This window comes from Alosa sapidissima, chromosome 23 (assembly GCF_018492685.1).
Source record: "Alosa sapidissima isolate fAloSap1 chromosome 23, fAloSap1.pri, whole genome shotgun sequence".
Lineage (NCBI taxonomy): Eukaryota > Metazoa > Chordata > Actinopteri > Clupeiformes > Clupeidae > Alosa > Alosa sapidissima.
This window is the reverse complement of record NC_055979.1, coordinates 23,316,078-23,338,479: the sequence shown is the minus strand read 5'-3', so window position 1 is coordinate 23,338,479 and position 22,402 is coordinate 23,316,078. Positions and strand designations below refer to the sequence as shown.

Genomic DNA, 22,402 nt, shown 5'->3' with positions numbered 1-22,402 from the left:
ACTAATTACACAAAACAAAACGTGTGTAACTCAAAATAATAAACTCTTGATAAACATGTGTGTAACTCAAAATAATAAACTCTTAAAAAAAACTCTTGATAGGTTTTGTAACAACTAATGACACACAAAACATAAACACAAGACAGACACCACCACGAAAGCCTAGAGGTTAACAGGACAGACGATGGGAAAGAAAATTCTATTTGACTTTGGATATTAATGAGCCAGGACAACACAGACAGCACAAGTACACAGCAGCTTTTATTTTACAATCTCATATACATAATCATAAGTCCAAAGTACATGTTACAACTACAAAATTGATATGTGCGTCTAGAGCAAAGTGATTCTGAAAGATGACTTGAGTTATCCATGAAAGTGTATTCCGTAGAGTTCTTGTTGGATCAACCTCGCAGGACCAATCAAACCAGTTGATTCACACCTGAAGGTACAAAACATGAAAATAACACTGGTATGTTTGGAACATAATCACACTGACCTATCTAATCTTGTTCAGCAAAATAATCTTCTAACAGACCGTCTTAGACTCAAGGGGAGGAAGGGGAGTGTCATAAATAAGAGACTCGCTGCAGTAACTGTTCTTTGCATCCACCAGTTTTTGAGGGAAAACCACACATGCACAGGTTCCTGGTTTTATATTGGTGAGAAGATCCATCTAGACAGGAGTTGGAACTTTAAGCGGGGGGCTGAAAGGTGAAACAGTTGGTTTGGTTTGAAATTCCCCATATTTTAATTTAGTTTTGGAGTAACCTTTCAGTTTCTCCCACCGGGATGTGCCCTGACCCTGTAGAGGTGTCTGATTCTCATGTCTGAGAGGCAAATGTTGCCAAGGCTTTACAGACAAACTCTTGAAACGTGAATTTGTGGGATTTAAAAGTATGAACAAAAAAATCAGTACAACTTCCACCTGTCTGTTACGCATTAAGGTGCTAAAGATAATACACAACACAACAGTGAAAGGAACTTTTTATTGACATAGCTACCCTAAAAAAGAACTGAATAAGCAGCAACTGAAATGCTGGGTCACAATTTACCACTTATATCGATTGTTATCTTGTTTAGCTGTGAGTAAGTATTCTCACCTCTAAAATGAGTGTGTGCCAGTTACCACCACTACAAATTGCTATGATATGACATAATTCGCAGAGCTCTGGAAAAATCAAAAAATCCTTTTATAGGTCATCATTCTGCATCTGTGTTACTATTGTCTAGTACAGGAGGCTCTTACCCTGTGAGAACTTGCACTGTTTGAGGGCCTCGTTGAAGCCCTCGCACAGACTGAGGTCCGTCTGTGTGGTGGCACAGTCCAGGAACTGCCTCACCTCATAAAGGCATGGGCCCTGCTGAGCGGGCATCCGGGGAGGCTCCTACGAGAGGATGAGAGTAATCCGACGATAAGCAAATATTATATCAGTCACCAATTAGTTCACTGTGTAACAACCCAGATGTAACCAAGTCTTGAATTACTATACATACTGTGTATGTGTCACAACAGTAATAGATCATCAACTTTCCAACAGGCAACAGTTTACGCCAATGGCATTACTGTACAATGTTCACTATAAAATCTTTACACACTATGTTAAAAATGGCCTCCCATTCCTCCGCCTCTTTGGAGAGACAAGGCATCGCACCTTCTGTTTGTCACCTGAGCTGATCTGGAAGATTCTACTTTGTTTTGGGTTGCCAGATCAGCACCTGCCTCTGACGTGTTTGGCAGGAAGATATTTGCCTTGCATCTGCTCCAGGGTTAGGGTTTACCTATGTTCCCAGGATGGGTTAGGCCTCTGAGGAAAGGCGTACACACCTAGAATGTTCTGGAAAGTTAATTTAAATCCCAGACTAGTTCACACTCTGTAATGCTTTGACATTGTTTGCCATTTGCCCTCTAAAGTTTTCCTTTCATAGTGGATGGTCTCACCTGAAATGCACTTGCAGGCTTGGCTGGTTCGGGGCTGCTGCTGCTGCCACCACTGAACGCCCCGGTCAGGGCCCCACCCACCACATGCCCGACAGCAGAGCCCACTGCCACCCCAGCTGCAGTGGTGGCCATCTGGGCCATGAGTCCCGGCTGCTTGGGCTGAATTGGGGCCAGGGCAGCTGGGGGTGGGGGGGCAGGCGCTGGGGCGTAGGATGGTGCTTGGGCACTGGAACAGATGAGACCACACGCAAAAGTATTACACATTGTTTGTGTTAGTTTCTGCATGTAGGCCTAAACATATGATTGTGTGTTGAAATAATTGTATTCCTTGGATGTTCAAACTCTCAATTTCAAGAATCCCTGATGTGTGACAAACTGGGAGACAAATTGCAGCCAAACATTGCTCGCAAATTCACAATCCATACAATATTCTTAAGCACTTCCAGTCAAATTGTTCATTAGAATGTGCTATGTAAACAAAACAACTGGACAATTCGTCAGTAGTAACTGACGGTATGTAATGTAAGTAAAGGGAATAGCTAAATAGAAATTAGGCTACTAACGTTATGCTGTCGATTGCGTCATGCTATGGTAAATGTTAACTGATACGTTATCATATTCAATTTCTAGTTGCGGAGACAATTAGCTAACGTCAACATTTAGTATTATCAACGTTTGTATAGTCTTTGTCTTCATCAGAAATTGATAGTCCTACTGCCAAACGTTATTTAAAATTTACATCGAATGATGCAAGTAACTTAGCTATTAAGATGGTAGTCACTAGGTAGGTAGCCAGGGCGATTAAGCTAATCGACCTGTGTCTAATACACGTCTTTCTGATTTGGATAAAAAAACGTTATGGTCTAGGTTAGATAACCAACATGATCAAATACACAAGATTCAATATTTAACTTTAGCAACATATTTAGCTACATCTAGCTGCTAAAGACGTGTGTCTTTTGGAACAGGGTCAATGTTAACATTAATGTTAGTTACACTAAATCAAAAACCAACCTGACAGGTGCAGACGGGCGACTACGGCTTCCTCTTGCCATGTTCAGGATAAATCGTTGATCACAACTCCGACGTTTATGTTACCAGGTCAAGTCAGTTCACAAAACTGCGACGAAGTAGCCGGTGAATGCGTAACAGAATGACAGTCCGCTACACGTGCCAGTGACCTTGTGGACAATCTCCTCAGTGCGCAGCCGTAAGGACACGGAAGGACGCTATTACCAAAGCCTGTCTACTAAAGTGTCTGTTAGTAGCTTATTTGTATGCTGTCTAAACTGAAGATTCAGGTGGCGTTGTAAGAACAACAACAATCGTGAATGACGTGCAAGTGCAAATGCACTGGAACAGGAGGCAGTGTGAAAACAATACGCATGTGAGTAGACCTATGGCCAACTTTCTAGAGAGTTCGATCATGGCCAGACGTCAGATTTTTGCGTAATAAGATTATGCCAGCGCACGGGCACGTTTAAGGCGTTGCAGTTAGTCGCCCATACTTGGAATTTAGTTAAAAAAAAAATAAAAATCAAGAGGAATTGACATAAGGCGTGCTTTATTAGGACATATGCACAACCCCTCCCTCCATGCCACAGTCGAACTGTGACCACACTTATACCTTTCTTAATATAGTTATTTATATATAGATATATAGACTTTATTCTTGCACTGTTTGACTTGCTCATTTTCACCATCACCATGACACTCATTCACAAAGAGCACCTTACCTTATGCACAGAGGACCACAGGCTCAGTCCCTACTTCAGTCATTGCAAGCGAGCGCACCTGATTGATTAATCACCCACTATGTGGATACTGTTTTTTAGAATTGATTTAGATTAAGTTTTATTTAGTATAATTTGTATTTTAGTATATTTAGTATATTCTTTATCTTCTACAGTCCTTATTGCTTAGTTGTGCTTTTTATATTATATACTTTTAATTACTTGTTCTGCTGTTAGTGAATGTGTGTGTGTGTGTATGTTGTCTGTATGCTACTGTGACCTTGAATTTCCCCTAGGGATCAATAAAGTATCTATCTATCTATCTATCTATCTATCTAAGATAAGGCACAATGCATGTCTCGCGCTGACAAATCACTTTAGCCACTAGATGGCGCCAATGCCAAATTAATTTCGTGTGGTCCAACGCTTCTACCATCTTTGCAGTTTGACTGACGTTCTGTTCAGAATTCCTGAAACAGATCCTGGTCAAAAACTGTTAGTGGTCACCAAAATAGGCTTATACTGCGGTAAAGAAGTGGTTAGTGATGCATACAAAACAATGAGATAATTTAAATGTCCTCAAAAATAATGTGTGTCTGGGAGTTGTGGCGCAAGCAGCAGCACCGTAGGGCCTACCACATTTGGGTCTCAGTGCCCATGGGGAGCCCGGTTCAATTCTAGCCTGCGGTCATGTTCTGATCCCACCCCATCTCTCTCCCTTTCACTTCCTGTCTCTCCACTATCCTATCGATATGAAGGCAACAATTGACTCTTTTTAAAGGTGCCATGTGTAAGAATTGAGGTAAAAATATCCAAAAAATGAGCTACACGCATTAAAAGAATGAGAAGAAATAAGGGCGATGATGTCATTAAAAAAATGACAAGGTATAGTGCTGCAGAGAGATCAACCTAAATTAGCATGCTAAATTACTAGCCACAGCCCGACAGGTGTCATAATACCAGTTTCGGCCATGGGAGGCGGTATGCGGGCAACATAACCGCCAGCCAAACTGCAATACACGTGTCTCGGTTGTTACTCTAGGGTAGACCAACTCACTTTCTGGAGGTATACTGCCCCATCTTTTATGGAATGTGGAGTATGAATTGATTTTTTGGCGGACATTACACATGGCACCTTTAAAGGATTAAATGGTTGTACTTTAAAGGATTAAATGGTCTGCATCCCAAGCACGTTCACGTCTCACACAGAAAGGTGACTGTGCCTTTAGTGCCCTTTGGAACAATCTACCACATGACCTCAAATCAGCATCTTCTGTGACTGTTTTTAAACCATTGCTAAAAACACATCTCTTCCGACTTGCGTTCAACAGCCATTGAGCCTGTGAGAACTGTGGATGGAGATATTTGTATTATGTTTGTATCTGTCTCTGTCTAGACTGAGGTACTTTTTGTTTTTTGTCTGGAGGTGTCAGCTCTAGTTGGCTTTGGAACCACCTTTTAAACTTTGTCTCTGTTTTTTTGTGAGGCACTTTGGATGGAAATGTGCTATATAAATTGTATTTACTTACTTACTTACACACACATACATATAGTACAGCTTGTGAAAAGGCCTTACTGCCATTTCAAGGATCATCACTGTCATCATGATTTCTTAATTAATTCATTAATGAATTATTTGTTTGGTTAACTGAAAAGAATTACCCTAAGTGGGGTGAGAGGCACCTTTTATCCCACGTTGTTTTTAGCATCTGCTCATTATTCTGACAAATCCCCTCCATGTGAGACCAATCATAGTTACAAGACAAACAGATACATTTTAGTCATGATGTGCTCACTCCATCGTTGGGTCCAGCTGCACCCCCTGTCTCACCACCACCCATTTAAATCTGCCTGGTTTCCCCACTATCCCTTTGTTGTGGTCCATGTCATATGGGGACAGACCTGGGAGGGGGGTGGTCCTGAAGGAAAAGGGCCAAGAGAGTGATTCATTTCTCCTCGGCAGGCTTTCATGTCCCAGCCTGTGTGCCTCCTAGCAGTCTCTGGGGTCTGGTTGGAAGAGGCGTTTATGTGAGGGGGTTGGCTCTGAGAGGGTCTGGGTTGAATTTGATCGAGCCCACCCCTCAGCTCACCCTAAAACAAAGGAAAGGGGCTGACACCAGCAGAAACAGCGGTGCTATACCCAGCAGAAACAGCGGCGCTACAACCAGCAGAAACAGCGGCGTTATAACCAGCAGAAAACACAGCGGCACTATAACCAACAAAAAACACAGTGGCGCTATACCCAGCAGAAAAAACAGTGGTGCTATACCCAGCAGAAACAGCGGCGCTATACCCAGCAGAAAACACAGCGGCGCTATACCCAGCAGAAAGCACAGCAGCGCTATACCCAGCAGAAAACACAGCGGCGCTATACCCAGCAGAAAACACAGCGGCGATATACCCAGCACAAACAGCGGCGCTATACCCAGCAGAAAGCACAGCGGCGATATACCCAGCACAAACAGCGGCGCTATACCCAGCAGAAAGCACAGCGGCGCTATACCCAGCAGAAAACACAGCGGCGCTATACCCATGCCCAGAGCCGAGAGTTGCAACAACTAGGGAATCGAATGTTCTGAGCTACCCAGTTAGCAATTGGTTCCGAGGTGGTCACATGTTTCATGGACGCCATGTTTCATCCCAAAATTCAGCAGATCCCCATTGGCATAGTACAGTGAACAGTGGAAAACATATACCTGAATTATTAAAACATACAATGTAATCATTTAATGTAGAATCATCCGACGTTGGGATGAAACATGGTGCCCATGATTTGAGTTGTCCAACTCTCTATATATACGGCTCCCCCATGCCCATCTGTCTCTCACACACCACTGTGCTCCCTGACACGCTTCTCAACTCATCAGAAACACACAAACAGACCTACTCAATCTCATTCAAATTGCTGAGATACTCAATCTCATTCAGTTTGCTGAGAGAGGCCCGTATAGTTCTGTGCAATCTTGGACAGACACCTCATTTGTTTTTGCTCTTAGCCTCTTTGGGTTATGCACACAGTTTTGCATCACACTGCCAGAGGCATTTCCCTCTCATGACTTGTGGTATTTTTAGACCACAATAAAGGCCTTACATAGAAGACAAGGAGGAATTCAGCATTATTAACCTCCAATTACCTTAAATGAACCTCTCCTTTGTGTGTGTGTGTGTGTGTGTGTATGTGTGCGTGCGTGCATGTGTGTCTGTGTGTGCATTTACATCTGTGTAGGCGTTCCCTCTTCTCAAAACTACACAGTGTCTTCTGGTAAGATTGGCAAGACATTGTTCCTTGTTGGTGGAGTAAAACTGCGCTTCAACCTTTCACAATGCCCATGCTAAAAGCGATGGTTTGGAGTCATTTCACCCTAGGGTCCTTTGCACCACGACCCCGAGCCAAACACCCTCCCAGAACCTTTTTTCCCTTGGTCGAACCCTGGTCGAGTAGCGCTGTCAGAAACGAATGATGTTCTACAGTCGTAATGGAACCAACTTTTATCTTGTAAATTACCCCACTAATAATGCCCTGAATGGTACGAAACTTCTGCAGTAGTACAACAATGACCTTTAGTCCAATAACGAGGCATTACAAAGTTTGTAAGTGCACCAGGAGTTTATTTAAATAAGACTTGTCTGATTATCTGCTACTATACCGCTGCGTCGACGTTTCTTCCGTGATTTGGGAAAAGCCCGTAAAAGTCCTGGCAGGAAGCATGCATAAGGATGTAGATCCAGGAATGCACTAATATTTTGTTCGTTATCCAGTTTGCAACAATTATTAGTTAACACTAAGTTGTAAACACTTTGGGAAAAAAATATTAAAAACTGTATATACCAAAAAACGTTGATGTAATCGCTTCCTGCAAGGACTTTTACGGGAAGTCTTACTTACAGCAAGTCTTATTTAAACTAGATGTACCGCATAGCGGTACAAAATATGACCGCCGCTCAGTCCTGTACACCCGTTCCGCGAAAATAAATCACACTTCAATTTGTCTCCATATTTTACTCCATCCCCCACTCTTGAAACTTTTGTGTATGCTTGTTTGGCATGCCTGAGTGTGTGTGTGCGGCTGCACAGAAAGTAGCCTACTGGTGCTGAAAAGGTGAATAGATTGTAGAATAGCCAAAGAAGATGTAGCATTGTTATAAAACCTTTAAAATCTCTAAACAATCACAAGTAGGGCAGTTCATCACAGTTCATCCATTGCAACTGGATGTTGTATTTGGGAAAAGCAAAAGGTATCAGCATAATGTTATTTATTTATTTATTTATTTATAAACAAAAACATCTCTGTCAGTTCCATGCCGTTTTCAACAGCTATCAAAAACAAAGGTCATTTTTGGATGGATGGATTTTTTGTGAATGTTTCTTCTTCTACATAAGATTTTAGTCATCTTTAGTTCATGTAATACTTTATTGTCAATGCACAAATTAAGTAACAGTAGTCTGAAACGTTATTGTTAATGCACAAATTAAGTAACAGTAGTCTGAAACGAAATGCTGTTTTACATCTAACCAGTGGTGCAAATAACTGACATGTCCAAATGGGCCTTGATGAAATGCGTCGCTAGACTGAAGTTGAAGAGCTGTTGTCCGTTATTGTTCGTGCAAATATAGGGTGATTTATGTTCCCTTGCACTGTGTAACTGAGGTCCATGGCTAGTCTGGCTTTCACCAGACCAAGCTCAATCTTTTAAGAAATCAAAAAATAAATAGCGGGCAGATCAGCCTGGGTTCACCCAGCCTAGTCCATAGGCACCCGATATTGTTTAATTTTCCGATTGAGATATCCACACTCTGGCTATTCTAAATGCAAAAATGCATCAGGGAGTTATGACAAAACTGTAACTAACAAACTAGATCCTAATAGAAAGCTGTTAGCTTCCCTAAGCTACAGGTAGGCTTATAAGGTAGGCCTATTTACAACATAAATTGTCAATAGGCTATGCTGGCGACACAAATAAAATCTCCTTTGGAAACCAATGGCTTAAGCCTTACAGTATCAAGCGGACTTAAACTGCCATATCGTGGCAAAAAGTTGTAATAAAATTCACGCAGCTCCATGAGTCAAGGAAAGCGTGAATGAAGTAGCCACTTCTAAATGGGACCCACTACACAGTAGCTTAAGGTGTGTTGCTAAAGCAGCCATAATGAAATGAAGGTGTCATTGGATACTTCACACACGTGCTTTTTACTTAAAACAAAAATAAACAGACACATGCTTTTTACTTAAAACACGCACTTAAAACAAAATAAACCGGCGTCTCAGTCTCACGCATGTATAGGCAAAACTGTATCAGACCGGTGTAACGTTGGTAAATCTTCCATTGCACAGAATGATTTTTGTAGCACGTGCAACAAATGACAGTCGAAAGATACAATTACAGTGCTGCTATCAATTTGCTTGGTATAACCGCATTTATAGTTTTCTACAAATGCAATCAATCAAATTGGCCTCCATCACTCAACCAACGCTAACGGTAATATTACCTAGGACCTTATTGATATTATAAGATTAACGTACCTGCAGTAAAAACCAAGCATGTCCGATAAACATCCTCAGATTTATTTCGGCTTCAAGAAGAAATGGAAATTACATTTCATGTGAACATCATCCTATCCTTATATATCCGTTCTCTGCGGTAAACTACACTCCTTGTATGAAGCGTCCATTGTTTTTCCAACCCACTTTTAACTTCCAACAAAATGGATGAAATTCTACGAAACCTGGCATACCCCCAGAGAATGCCAGGTCAATCATACACATAAAATTTGGTGCAGTTCTGAACATCTTAACTGAAGATAGGGGCGATTAAAGCAGAATAATATTGCATTTTCATTTTTTACCGGGGGGGGTGCAAATCACAAATGAGTGATTATGGGCCAGATTGATGTGGGCCCTTGAGACCAACATACCATAAAAGATTCTTCATCCTCAGTGCCACGGTTCAGGTAGTTATTTAGGAAAAACTGTTTTTTTTGCGGTTCGGGGGGCCCAGCACGGGGGGGGGGGGGGGGGGAGTGGCCCCCGGGGACAAAACGAAATTTTTCCGTAAAAGTCTAGTGGGGCTACATACCCACCAAATTTCATGTGCCCCGGTGGTTCGGTGTCCCGGGTATCGTTGACCAAAAATTCAGGAAGTAGATGACGGGGGGGAAAAAAAAAAAAAACTTTGACAATCCCTATATGACCGCTTCGCTAGCGGCGGTCATAATAAACTCCTGGTGCACTTACAAACTTTCTAATGCCTCGTTATTAGACTAAAGGTCATAGTTGTACTACTGCAGAAGTTTCGTACCATTCAGGGCATTATTAGTGGGGTAATTTACGAGATAAAAGTTGGTTCCATCACGACTGCAGAACATCATTAGTTTCTGACAGCGCTACTCGACCAGGGTTCGACCAAGGGAAAAAAGGTTCTGGGAGGGTGTTTGGCTCGGGGTCATGGTGCAAAGTACCCTAGGGTGAAATTACTCCGAACCATCGCTTTAAAGAAACACGCCACCCAATGTCAGTAGTAATATATGTTCTTACCTTAATGGGACACCAGGCAATGTTTTCGTGTTAATTAATCATCTTCGTAAGTCGGTATATGGTTAAATGACTCATTACGGGGCGAATGAAGGCTCTCCCGCCCGCCCCTACTGCCTGTAAGAAGAATATCCCACTTGCAAGTTCGGTGTATCCTACCCGCCGACCGAAGCCGGATCAGTTTACAGCACAGAGGCAGGCAACGAAACGCTAGAGATTGTTGCAAACGTGTGTATAATGTCAGAGCCGGCAAAGAAGCAGCGAAAACCCTTGACGGAAGACACAAAGAAAAGGAAAAGAGCTTCAGACCGAGCGAGGGGGAGTTTCGTAGAGAAAAAGCATCAGGCTTGCCTGGTGTCCCTTTAACTTTCACGAGTTGAGTCATACCTCTCCCGTGTCTGTATGTGCACTCAAACGCTCTGGTGCACGGCGTGAATGTATTAGCATGTTGCTATGCTAGCAGGCTCAGACGTAGCCATAGAGGGAGGAAAATAGCAGTAATCAAAAACATCCACGTTTTCCCTTCTTAAATACAGTTGCATGAGTAGTTGATAAAAATGTGTAAGGTCACACAACATGAAACGTGGCGATTTTCCAAGCGAATAAACAGGAGAACTACAATGTGTGGCGCAATAGCACTTGGGAGTACTTCGACCTAGCGTAGTAATATTAATTAACACCTAATTGTCTAGGTGTTTCACCTATTAATCAGGAGGTGATTAAGGCTAAGAACTGTATGATTACCACTGTATACAGTACCTTTATGCTACTCCAAGAACCCAGTGGTTCCTGTAAGAACTCAATTGTTCCTCAATGCTCTTAGAGGTTCTTGGAGGAACCAAGGACATTTCTCAGTATAGGAGGCAGTTCCTTGAGGAACTCCACTGAATTTAAAGATTCCTAGGGGAACCTCTCTGTCGCTCTCTGTAGACCTGTCCCACAAAAACATTACTGAAAATTAAAATAACCTAACCTCAGTCAGACTTTTTTTGATCATAAAAAACAGGGTAGATTTGATCTCTTGAGTCATAGGTCTTGATGTCTTTAGTGATAAGTCTAAACTGACTCAAATGAATGGTCACTAAAGATCCATGATTCTTGGGTTATTTTAGGGATCTGGGTGAAACATCTGAGTGGGAGTGATTCGATCATTACGACAAGTTATGTACTCCTGCCTGTTCAGTGTTTCCCACAGAACTGAATTCTATTTGTGGGGGTAGGTTTGCAGAATTAACTTAAATTCAACAGTTTTTAACAAATTAGTGTAGCATGGTTATGATGAACCTGATTTAAGCACAATTTAGTACAACCTGGAAAATCATTGTGTGGTGGTCATTGTTGATATTGTGGTGGGCCGCCACAAATAAGTCAATATATGGGAAATACTGCTGTTAGGACAAAAGTTTAGTGTTTGTGGTGTCTGCATTGTGGCAGAAAAACTATTCTCCAATTGTTTATTTGTTTCCACCAGACATCATGCACGATCTTCTTGAGGGTATCATCCTCGCTATTTTGACCCTAGTATTAGGACCGCTTGTGAGAGACAAACAAATCAAATTGGCACAGCTAAATTATGAAATTCAGCATTTCCTTTACGGCTCCCACACACAGCTGCGTGCATCGCGTTGCTGGAGACGCATCCCATTCACTTTAAATGGGCTCACGTGATCCTTTGCGAACTGAATTGTGGGTCCGTCGCGTCGCGTTTCTCCCACTGCTTGCGTTGGTTCAGCTGTTGCTGCACCGACAGACGGCACCGGCCAATCAAGCCAATCTACGGACGGCACCAACCAATCACATTACGGTTTTACTTCAAGTCATTTGCATAGCTACCGTCGGGAACACCCACTGGAATGCGTTGACGGAACGCAGCTGTGTGTGGGAGCCGTATACAACAACACTGTTACACCTGTTTCCAGAAAGCATCGTACCTGTGTCGCAATTCGCTACCTCCGACGTTCGAACACCATAGGTCCAACAATGTTGTTGATGATGCAGCAATACATATCATTGGTGGAAACAGTGGCAACGTGTAATACCCCACCCCCTAGAAATGTTCTGTCACGGCCTATGTCGACATGTTTCTAATCTAAACCGAGTGATTAATGCTGGTATTGTCATTGGCATCAGCCAAAACCTAAACCTATTGCAAGCATATAAAACAGTTAACTTAAGCAGACCAATATGAGTCATTATTTGTGTTAAATATCTATGTGTTGGAAAAAATATATAGCCTGGACAAATACCTGGGTATCCCATAGGTTATTAACTGTCTCGTGGCTTAACGGCAGCGTTGGTGCACTGCGCGCTCGGCCGGAGTTCGCATCCTATCTCTTCTTTTCATCTCTGAGTAAGAGTAGGCCTACGAGACACAACAATAGGTTTTGACCATACATATTTATGTATATAGTTACTCTACATCGAGAGACCATAGGTACAATACATCAGTCAAAAACAATTGAATCTACGTGTCACACTAGTTCACCTGCAGCGAGAAGCAAGAGGACAATCTCACATCAAAAGAAAATCGAACCTACAACGTTGGGATAATAAGTCATCTGCTTTAGCCACTACACCATTTAACACTGCTGTTGTTAGGGACTGTGAGGATTATAATACTAAAAGCAAGGCAATACTTTAATTAACATAGGCTAAATAGCAAGAATGAGCCAAGTAGGGGAGCAGTGTCTTAATCAAAATTAAGCTACAGGATAGATCAATCATTGAGTCACGAGATAAACATCCACTTCGCAAATTTTGGTTAGGTGGTTGTGATTTTTGGTTAGGCGCTCCGGACACCAACAGGAACTACCAAGGAACGACACAAGTGCGACTGCCTAGGGGCAGTAGTTCAAACGACCAAACATCCTTGTTTGCGATTGACAGTTCGAACTACCCTTTCTAGAAACACCAAATCCAAGAACGATGGAGCGAACTACCAAGGTTGCGACGCAAGTTAGCAAACGATGCTTTCTAGAAACGACCCCCTGCATGGGATGTGTACCTGTGTCTAAGAGGGATCGATGACATCATCATGGCCCCCATTGTTAAAAAAAGCTGGTTACCTTACTTGGAGGAGATGATCACTACTTTTCTTTCCCTCATTGAAGAGGTATTTCCTGGGAAACATACTCCAAAAATGAATTACTTATTGCATTACCCCAGACTTCTGATGGCTTATGGCCCGCTGATCTATGTGTCTTGCCTACGTTTTGAAGCCAAACATCAATATTTCAAGACAATAGCATGCACAAGCTGTAATTTTAAGAATATTGCCAAAACACTTGCCAAGAGACATCAGATGCGACAGTGCTGGGAACAAGCAGATACCTGTTTGGGGAAAAAATTAATGCTAACTTCCGATACCCAAGATGTACCCCTGAGTGCACTTCCAAGATCCCTCGCTAGAGTTTTGCGGTTCAGACTGGGAGAGAATGTTACTTTTGAGCATGTCATTAAAACCAGGTCCATCACTGTGGATACAGTAGCATACAAGATTGGCAGCTGTGTTGTTATCGGAATTGCGCATGCTGAGGACATTCCAGTGTTTATGAAAATCCACCACATTTTTGGAGTCAAGGGCATTTGGTGTGTGGAAAAATCTTACGGCCTTCATGTTTCAATTGCCACCTACACTGCTATGTTGTGGAGGAAGAGCCTGACTGGGAAGTAATGTTGCCTGGCGAAGAACTAGCTTTCCATGGTGTAGATGCATATTGCAATTCAGATGGAAGAATGACTATTGCTGTTCGACACTATATATGGTTGTTAAAATTATTAGTGGTATGATCATATTATGAATGTGCATGAATGAATATTTTTCATGCTTTGATTTTCTGTCTATTGCAGAGAATCTAATTGATGGCGAGACTCTCCTCTCCTTGAGTGAGAGGATGATAGACAAATTACTCCCCCTCATTAAAACTCAAGTTCAATTTACTAAGTTACTTGATAAATTAAAAGGAAAATCACATAGTCACTGTAAGGTCAGTAGGTCTTGCCCATGAATGAGAAGTTATTTCACATAAAAAAGATTGGACATTTGATTATGAGATTCATAGGCCCGTTAAACTAACCATGAATTATGTTTCAGCCCTCCACAGGAAAGACCACATTTTGAATTGAACTTAAATAATAGTTTAAATAGTTTTCAACTTCATGCTTTTGAGCCTCTCCTGAGGAAAAAACTCTCAGAGGAGAGTCCAGACTTCCATACTCCAGCATACAGATCAAAATGGAGGTCACTCAAGTCCTCTTTGACTCAATTTGTTTGTATACATGGTAAGTTTAACCTGATTCATTTCTCCTGTTCACTGTGCTTCATTTGCAATCGTGCCTATTTGCGTGCATGACACTCTGTTAAATGTAATTTTCAAAGGTACCCAAGTAGTAAACTATATAATGGCATTTGTGGTGCTCTTGTGACAAAGTACCCTTTTGGACGCGATCGAACAGGACAAGGTTATGTAAGTACGGTAGTTTAGTATACTCACAGGCATATAAGATACTAACTGTGGGCAGTTACCCCTCCACCATATCAGTAGGCATCATTGGTCTATTTACCTTGTATTCTTTTTACACAGGACAGTTGGTTGGGAATGCTTAAAAACAAGTTTAAAAAAGAGCGAATCCCACTGACCAATCCCGACATTGAATACTACAGAGCAAAACATGGGGGGAAAAAAGTTTAAAACAATACAGGCAAGTCAGGCTCTTACAAGCCAAGTGGCAGACCAGATGCCTACTTTCCAGGATGTGATTGAAGACAACGTTGTACCAAATGCAGTTTTTCAACATGACAAGGTAATAACAATAACCTGTAATCAACAACAGTTGTGTGTTGTGTGCGTGCATGTGTATGTTATCCATATATTTAATAGATACATTTAAGTAAAGTGTGACCTAAGTGCGTTTAGCTTTAGGAATTCATTCATGTAAAATAAAATTTGGAAAATATTCACAGGAAAATGAAGATCCATATAGTGTTGGGAAGCATATAGCAAAAATGAAGGAGGAGTGTAAGAAAGTCCATCCAAACATTACCATCTTAAAGGATAAAATGAAAAGGACAGCACACGAAAGAATGGAGTTTATCCAGAGTCACTCTACCAGGGAGTCATTACTGGAATTCCCTGCATTAAATCAGGTCAGTATTGTAAGTTAAAATTGTGTGCTCATTAAGTTAAGCTTTGGGTTATTTTTTTTCATAGTGTTATCTTCTTTCAGAAGAACTTGTCTGTGGTATCTATGAAATGATTGTTTTATTTTATTTTTTTAATTCTTTTTCAGATTTTCTCAGAAATTGAAGAGAGATATAAAGTTGACCTGGACAAGATGCTGCTGCACGGCCTGCAGAGGACAGCAGGGAAGATTCTTGAGCACGAATCAAAAAAGAAGCTCGGAACTAACATTCTTTCCCAATACGAGATGGCACTAGGGGAAGCTTGTGAGGAGACTCACAGAGGTAATTCCACTGAATCTTTCATTAAGATGTATCTGTCTTTGTTAGTACAAAGCTAATCTAAGGTGTCTTTAACTTTAGGACTCAAAATTTGTGCTGCAGCACTCATGCTCTCTGTGAAAAAGGAGTCCTCTCCTTTTCCCCTACAACAAACGTTTGAAAAACTGCCTTGTGCCACACCTGCATGGACTGCAGCCAAACACACTCACCTGCACTCAGTTTGTTTTATTGCTGTTTATGTCTTGTGTATGTAGGTGTATGTATGTGTCTTTATACTGGGAGATTTTAACTGTGTGGGCATAATGGTATAGACATTCACCCCTCTACAATGGTTTAGCCCTACATACTGATTGGGGTAATTGCCAAGCCTATTTAAAGGCAGGCTTATTTCACACAGGAGAGAGATACTGTACAATAGACTGGAAACACAGGAGAACCAGGGAGACATGCGGAAGAGCATGAGGTCCAGAAATCAGGGAAGTCATAGAGTTTGTTTGTTTGTTTTACTAAGTTAATTAAGTTAACCTTGCTTGTTGTGAGGCAAGGTTTGAGTGTGAGGTCCAAAGTTACAAGGTTGCCTTATTTGGACAGGGAGCCTAAAAGAGTAGGTTCCGGGTGCCTAGTTTAATGGCATGTTACGTGTTTGTTTGTCGACTGAAGAACCCTGTATTTAATGTTTTGAACCCCTATTGTGCTCCTGGATCTGCCTGTTTGCTTATGGACAAAATAAATTATATTTTTGTATGAAACTGCTGTCTCCTGCCTTCCCTCAACACCACCTAATCCAGTGGCGCACCTCCCTAAACGTGGGGTGGTTGCCTCGGCCCCTCACACTCCCGCACCTGTTCAACGAGAACCCTGACAAGCTGTATGTGATCGATAAGGTAGGGGTACCACTTGAATGCTACTTGGGGAAAAATGTGGTACAGATGTCAGAAAATGCTACATTTGGTTTTGCCTAAAACAAAAATAGATGTTTCAGCGCCATGTACACATGCTCATTTCAAATAACGCAAATGTATTTTCGGTACAATAGAAATATATCACAAAACTATGTGATATCCAACTTATTTAGGAAGTTGGGACATGTATCAATGCATGTAATATTCAATCAAGAAAATGTCATTTTGAGTGTTCGACCAGCTTTACCAGTGTGCTTATTTCCTTCCATACAGTACTCTATTGTATATTGGTATATTGGTATATTAGTTGCATTTTAACAAATACCAAAACACCCAAAATGATACATTTTCTTAAAACATACTCCTTCTAGATGGGATATATTGAAGCATGTCCTATTTTTCTAGATGTCATGCACAGCACATGGATTTGTAATGAATTTCTGTTGGTGTATTTTCAGGTGCCCAGGGCTCCAACTCCTCTCCTGGTGGTGGATGGCAACCCTTTTGGAGATTGTAGCATAACCCTAACAATGGACGGCGTTTCTATAGCACACCCTGATGACATCACGAATGGGTATTGCAGCGTTACTGGGGACATACTTCATTTTCGGAGTGAAATACGCTCAAAATATGAAAAAGACACTTGCATTCCTCCAGATAGCGTCAGGAATTACATCACAAGAAAAAATAAATCCAACGGTGGTTAGAATGGCCAATGCCTTAGTGTAAGATTGCGTTCTTATCATTTTTACAGTGTAGCTGGGTCTGTTCTCACACTTGCCTATGAGAATTTATTGTCAGCTTTATTGTGGGCTCAGTAAGGCTTTTTGTCTTCAGGTGAGAATGAATTAAACCGTCACCTGACCTGCATTATAACAGACCACCACACATCACCAAATAATGCATATCTTTACAGGATGCAACACACATTGTAAAATACTTTACACACTAATAAACATGTCCACTGTTGTTTTCTCTGGCATTGATTTGTTTGACATTGGAAGTAATGGATTTCCAAATGTATGGCCAAGCAAAATTTTACAGTTTATCAGCTGATATTAGATATGTATTTTAGAAATGTATATGTAATTTGAAGAAAATAAAGGTAGGCCTAGACATCATATAGTATTACAAGAGTGGCTTTAAATTGAATGATATACGGCCCAATTAAACTAAAGTTACTTCAAGTAAGTTTCTCAGAAATTAATTGCATTTGCTACTTATTTTATTCATACATGTTTAGCTTGTCAATTTCTTTAGTCTGAGTTTTGTCGAGGGTTAACAACGTCAATGTTTTCAGTAGTTGCATGTAAATCATATTAGAGAAATTTTTATGTTTGATCATATCGAGGGTCTCGTTTTAACCTCAAGACATGACAGGTAGATAGGTTGCGCCATATAGATTCACTGACAAATGTCTGGTCATAAATATGTTTTTTCACGGATGTTCATTGAGGGTAGTCCTAATTTTCAGTGAAGCCAAAATTACAGTAGCAATAAAATAACAAAAGATATAGTATAATAATTGTGGTAAAAAGTATAGGCCTAGGCCTATAAATAAAACAAAATAAAATAAATAAATAAGATAACCTACATAACATTGTAGAGGAGGAAGGGGGAAATAAAAAATACATAAAATATTAATAATAAAATAATAACAATATTAAAAATATAGCTTCAAGCAGCAATGAGGGGGCCAAGCAGCATGGCTGGAGTTGCCACGGCAACTCAATGCTGTTACATCAGACATATGGCCGTAAGCTGTCGGAGTGAGTTTCATGTCTAGCAAACAAAGATTACCTGAGATATAAGGTCCAAGGATTCCAAAGGTACCTCATTTTTGAAAATCAGGCACACGGGTCAATACTTACATGCGTGAACATACGTCCAACTTTGGCCTGTTGGTGGCGCTAGAGTGCTTGAAGTGCTGACATGAAACTATGCTATGAATGGTGCTATGAATCATCGGACTGTTAGGGACCCTAATAAGTGTGCCGAATTTCAGAACTTTTTACCAAATAATAGGGAAGAAAACGTACAAACACAATGTATACTACGCAGCTTGGCCCCCAATAACATTTACTTAAAACAGGTAGGCCAGGCTCATGCGTGCGCTCTCCCCGTCAAATACCTGACTCTAGGCTACCGAGCTACCACACCAAGACCCCTCTCATCCAAACTAGAAGCATGTAGGCCTCCCAGCTTCTTACCTCTGGAAGACACTACAGACACTTCAGACTCCTGAACACAAAACTTATTTTCTTTAATTAGCGTTATTTTATTGTTTATTTTTTCTTTCTTTTTCTCCCTTCTTGACTTGAGCTAGCCTACTTTCTGTAAACAATTACCACCAACATCGTTGTGTCGTAATAAAATCTATCTATCTATCTATCTATCTATCTATCTATTTGATATAGGAAGGTTTGTGATTACAGGTCTGAATCGATTATAGGAAAGATAGTTCATTTTTATATTACATGAATTATTCCAGGAAGTAGGGGCACCATAACATTAGAGCACATTCATTATACACATTTCTGCTAGCACATGCTCTATCCCCTAATATGACTACATCACCTCACTTAATGAGGGCTTGTAATCAGTGGTTAAAGTGGGATTTGGCAGGGTTGGGGAACCCTAAAATCCAGTGTCGGTGCAACGGGGAAAAATGACTCACCGTTGGACAACATATTGAGTATCGTGGTGTAGCAAATGGTGTGCTAGCTTCTTGGTCACCTCTGTACACGCGAAAAATTAACTCACCATTTATTTTAACAATATCATCGCGCTATCTTTGGTATGAAAGAATATATTTATTATTAATTTATCTGAGGTGGCGGAACTGCGTTCCACGTTACCCCCCACTTTAATCAATAGCCATTCTGCACTGAATAGACCAGACCAGACCAGAATGGATGATAATGAGTGAAACATGGGAAAAGTGTGGGACACATTGATTGATTACAAAATGTGTGCAACACATGTGTCATGCTATATATTTTTTTTACAATGTATCTATGAATTATAGTCTGTGCATTAAATAATGTGATATACTGTATAAAAACAAGTTACAGTGCTGTTGTCAACATGAGTATGGTGGCGGATGGACTTGGCGGATGGATGGAAAAAAAAAGCATAACAAAGGGTCTGTTAGTCAACAAATGCACCTTCCCTCTCAGAGCATCAGGCCAGCACAACACCCCCCCCCCCCCCTCACAGAGCAGTGGGCCAGCACACCCCCCCCCCCCCCCCCATCCTTCCTCTGGCGCCTGTGTAACCTGAACCAGGTCACGTCCTTTCTTAACGCTGTTTTGTGGTGGGGTTAGTGGTAGCAATTATATCTCTCTGCTGTTGATGGAAAAAGCAACTTCTGAGCAGGCTCCCCTTCTGACCCCATAGTGTGTGTGTGTGTGTGTGTGTGTGTGATAATACAGAGAGAGATATGGGTAGCAAAGTGCTTACAAATTAACTTTAATTAATAAAGACTGCATGACATTTGGTTCCTCTGGACTGATTCCTGGTATTACTAAACGAATCCTTGTGGAAACAATAGATAGCAAAGCTTAACACCGGCACAACATATAAATGCAGTACACTTTTCACAACAGTCACATAAATGTCCTCAGCAGTAATCCACACTTTTCACAACAGTAGCGGTAAACTGGGCATGTGCTCCAATCAGCTGGGAGAGCTGCGCCATGAGAACCCTGGGATTATGAAGAGCAGATCAAGGTCATGACATCTGAAGCAGAATAGTTATTTCCTGGTGTCATTTGATTGCTATATTAGTCTTTTGAGAGACTTTCTGTTATCAGGGAATGGGTATGCAGGGACATCACATGAGGACCTACACATATTATTCAAGTCCCTTTGGTGGCTAGTTTAAAACACCTTAATACAAATGCAAAGAGAGGCATTTTCAGACTGCCTTGATGCTCCTTCATCAGTAAGCTGACTTTTAGCCATCTCTGTCAGTCTTAGCCCACTCTGAGGAAACTAGCCGGCCTGAAATCTTTCACTCCTTTTGTGGTCAAAAACTCCAGGCACATTCAGGTGTGAGGAAACACTGCAGGTGTATTCACAACGCCGGGGGCAAGTTACCAGCAACAGCAAGTTCAAGTAACAATACCCAAAGTTCTCTAGGGCAAAGCCCCATCTTATACAAGTTAGTTACATTGTAATAAAAATCACATGAGCCCTTCATACAATGGTCTTTTCCAAAACTCCTCATACTGTACATGCAGACAACAATACATGGATACTTCTTGGACATAGCATGGGATCCTCACACTAAGTCATGTACCCCCAATGAAGTAAGATAATAGGTCAATACAGTACATATGCATCCTTCAGCATTTCCTTGTCATAATATGGTCCTCCACAGGATATTCCTAATATTACTGCCACAGGCTGAATACCCCTAACTCGTGGCAGAAGGGGTCGCATGACCTTTATTAGAAAGCTGTGACATGGAGAGAGCAAATGACAGACAAAGCAACGTTGATGCATAGAATATAAAGATACAGTAAGCACACACTTAATATATGAAAATGTAATGTTAATCACTTCTATGTAATTAATGTAGATTAGTACTCACTTCTAATATATACAGACTTGTTAACAATCACTTATACGTTTACACGTGGCCGGCTATTTTCATAAACGGACATTTCACCCTCTCCGTTTTCAAAAATAACATTGTGCACACCTGTCATTTTCAGAAAAGTTTTCCTTTACACTAACCCGGGAATATGCCTTCAAGAGCATGCCAAACCTGTATGTGGCAGTGTAACGAGAAGCTCAAGCCCATGTTAGCTAATCAGAATCCCGAAAATATCAACAACAGCAACGAATCACTTCCTCTTTCTCTTTTAAACTGACTAAAAATCTCCGCATCGTCACATAAATCTCCGTTTGTACCTCTTTAGACACAAACAAAGTTTTCCCAAAAAACCGATCAAGCACAGAGTAAAAACTCAGTTTGCGGGGGGATGTGACAGGGTTTTCGCTGTCGTCTAAACAGAGCCTTAGTGATCCAAAATTTCTAGCACACGTTCACAACATCTGGGGCATCTGAACCCCCAGGAGAGAAAAGGAACTTGTTGTTTTTTGTTTTCCTTCTTGCTCCCCCCCCCCTCCCCTTCTTCCTTGTTTCTCTTCAACACTTTTATGAGGCACTCAGTAATTTGAGATGACTCAACTCAATTGTGGTTCTTACCGCTGACTGCTGGGGGGGGGGTGTTGCTGATCGTTCTTTAAAAACGTGCCTTAGAAAAGCTGGACAGCCTACCTCTGTTTTCCCGTCGCCACTTTGCCCATAATTGATCTTAAGTGGGTCCTTTGGGAAAAAGGCCACTCGTATGACTTTATTGTGGTTGGAAATTTTCCAAGACCATGTAGCTCTGGCCAGCCAGTTTCTGGGAAGAGTTTAGAGAGGAAGGGGAGCGTGACCTGATGCCTGTCCTGATCAAACACAAATCAACACCTGATAATAAACTGTGTTCAATGTCGCACTAAACAGCATGACTTGAGTCCACTGGAGCATCCCTCTCTGTGTGAGGGAAGAGAGGAGCTTAGGGCAGAAGAGTGGCATGAGAGGGGTGGGGAAATGGAGGAAACGGATCCCATCAAATCAAAGATTATGAGCCTGCAGGGGGATGTGGAGTTGAAATGAGCAAATTTGTTTTTAAATTATTACTAATTATTAGCAGGATACAAGAAGTGTATGTATAGCCATTCTGTCTTCCAGTCACAGTCACCCTCTATATGTCAGAATTTCTTTTGTCCAGTAGTCCAGAAAGAAACGCCCAATCATCTCACTGGGAATCCCCTGG

The 22,402-nt window shown here is 41.3% G+C and overlaps 1 protein-coding gene and 1 long non-coding RNA gene across 4 annotated transcripts; one reads left to right on the top strand and one right to left on the bottom strand.

Moving 5' to 3' along the window:
- Positions 1 to 243: 243 nt before the first annotated feature.
- chchd10 (coiled-coil-helix-coiled-coil-helix domain containing 10) lies at positions 244 to 3,159 on the bottom strand. Its single transcript, XM_042080209.1, has 4 exons — positions 2,957 to 3,159; positions 1,943 to 2,168; positions 1,250 to 1,388; positions 244 to 442 (listed from the first exon to the last, which is right to left on the bottom strand). The coding sequence occupies exons 1-4, from the start codon at positions 2,995 to 2,997 to the stop codon at positions 423 to 425; spliced, it is 426 nt and encodes a 141-aa protein (XP_041936143.1). The 5' UTR covers positions 2,998 to 3,159; the 3' UTR covers positions 244 to 422.
- LOC121698266 lies at positions 3,149 to 17,538 on the top strand. Of its 3 annotated transcripts, XR_006026729.1 has the most exons (8): positions 3,149 to 3,329; positions 14,375 to 14,486; positions 14,584 to 14,671; positions 14,789 to 15,008; positions 15,169 to 15,351; positions 15,495 to 15,669; positions 16,455 to 16,550; positions 17,027 to 17,538. It is a non-coding gene; the product is annotated as an uncharacterized LOC121698266 (long non-coding RNA). The 3 variants fall into 3 exon arrangements; XR_006026731.1 differs by lacking the exon at positions 14,584 to 14,671; XR_006026730.1 differs by lacking the exons at positions 16,455 to 16,550; positions 17,027 to 17,538 and adding an exon at positions 15,748 to 16,433.
- The last annotated feature ends 4,864 nt before the right edge of the window (positions 17,539 to 22,402 follow it).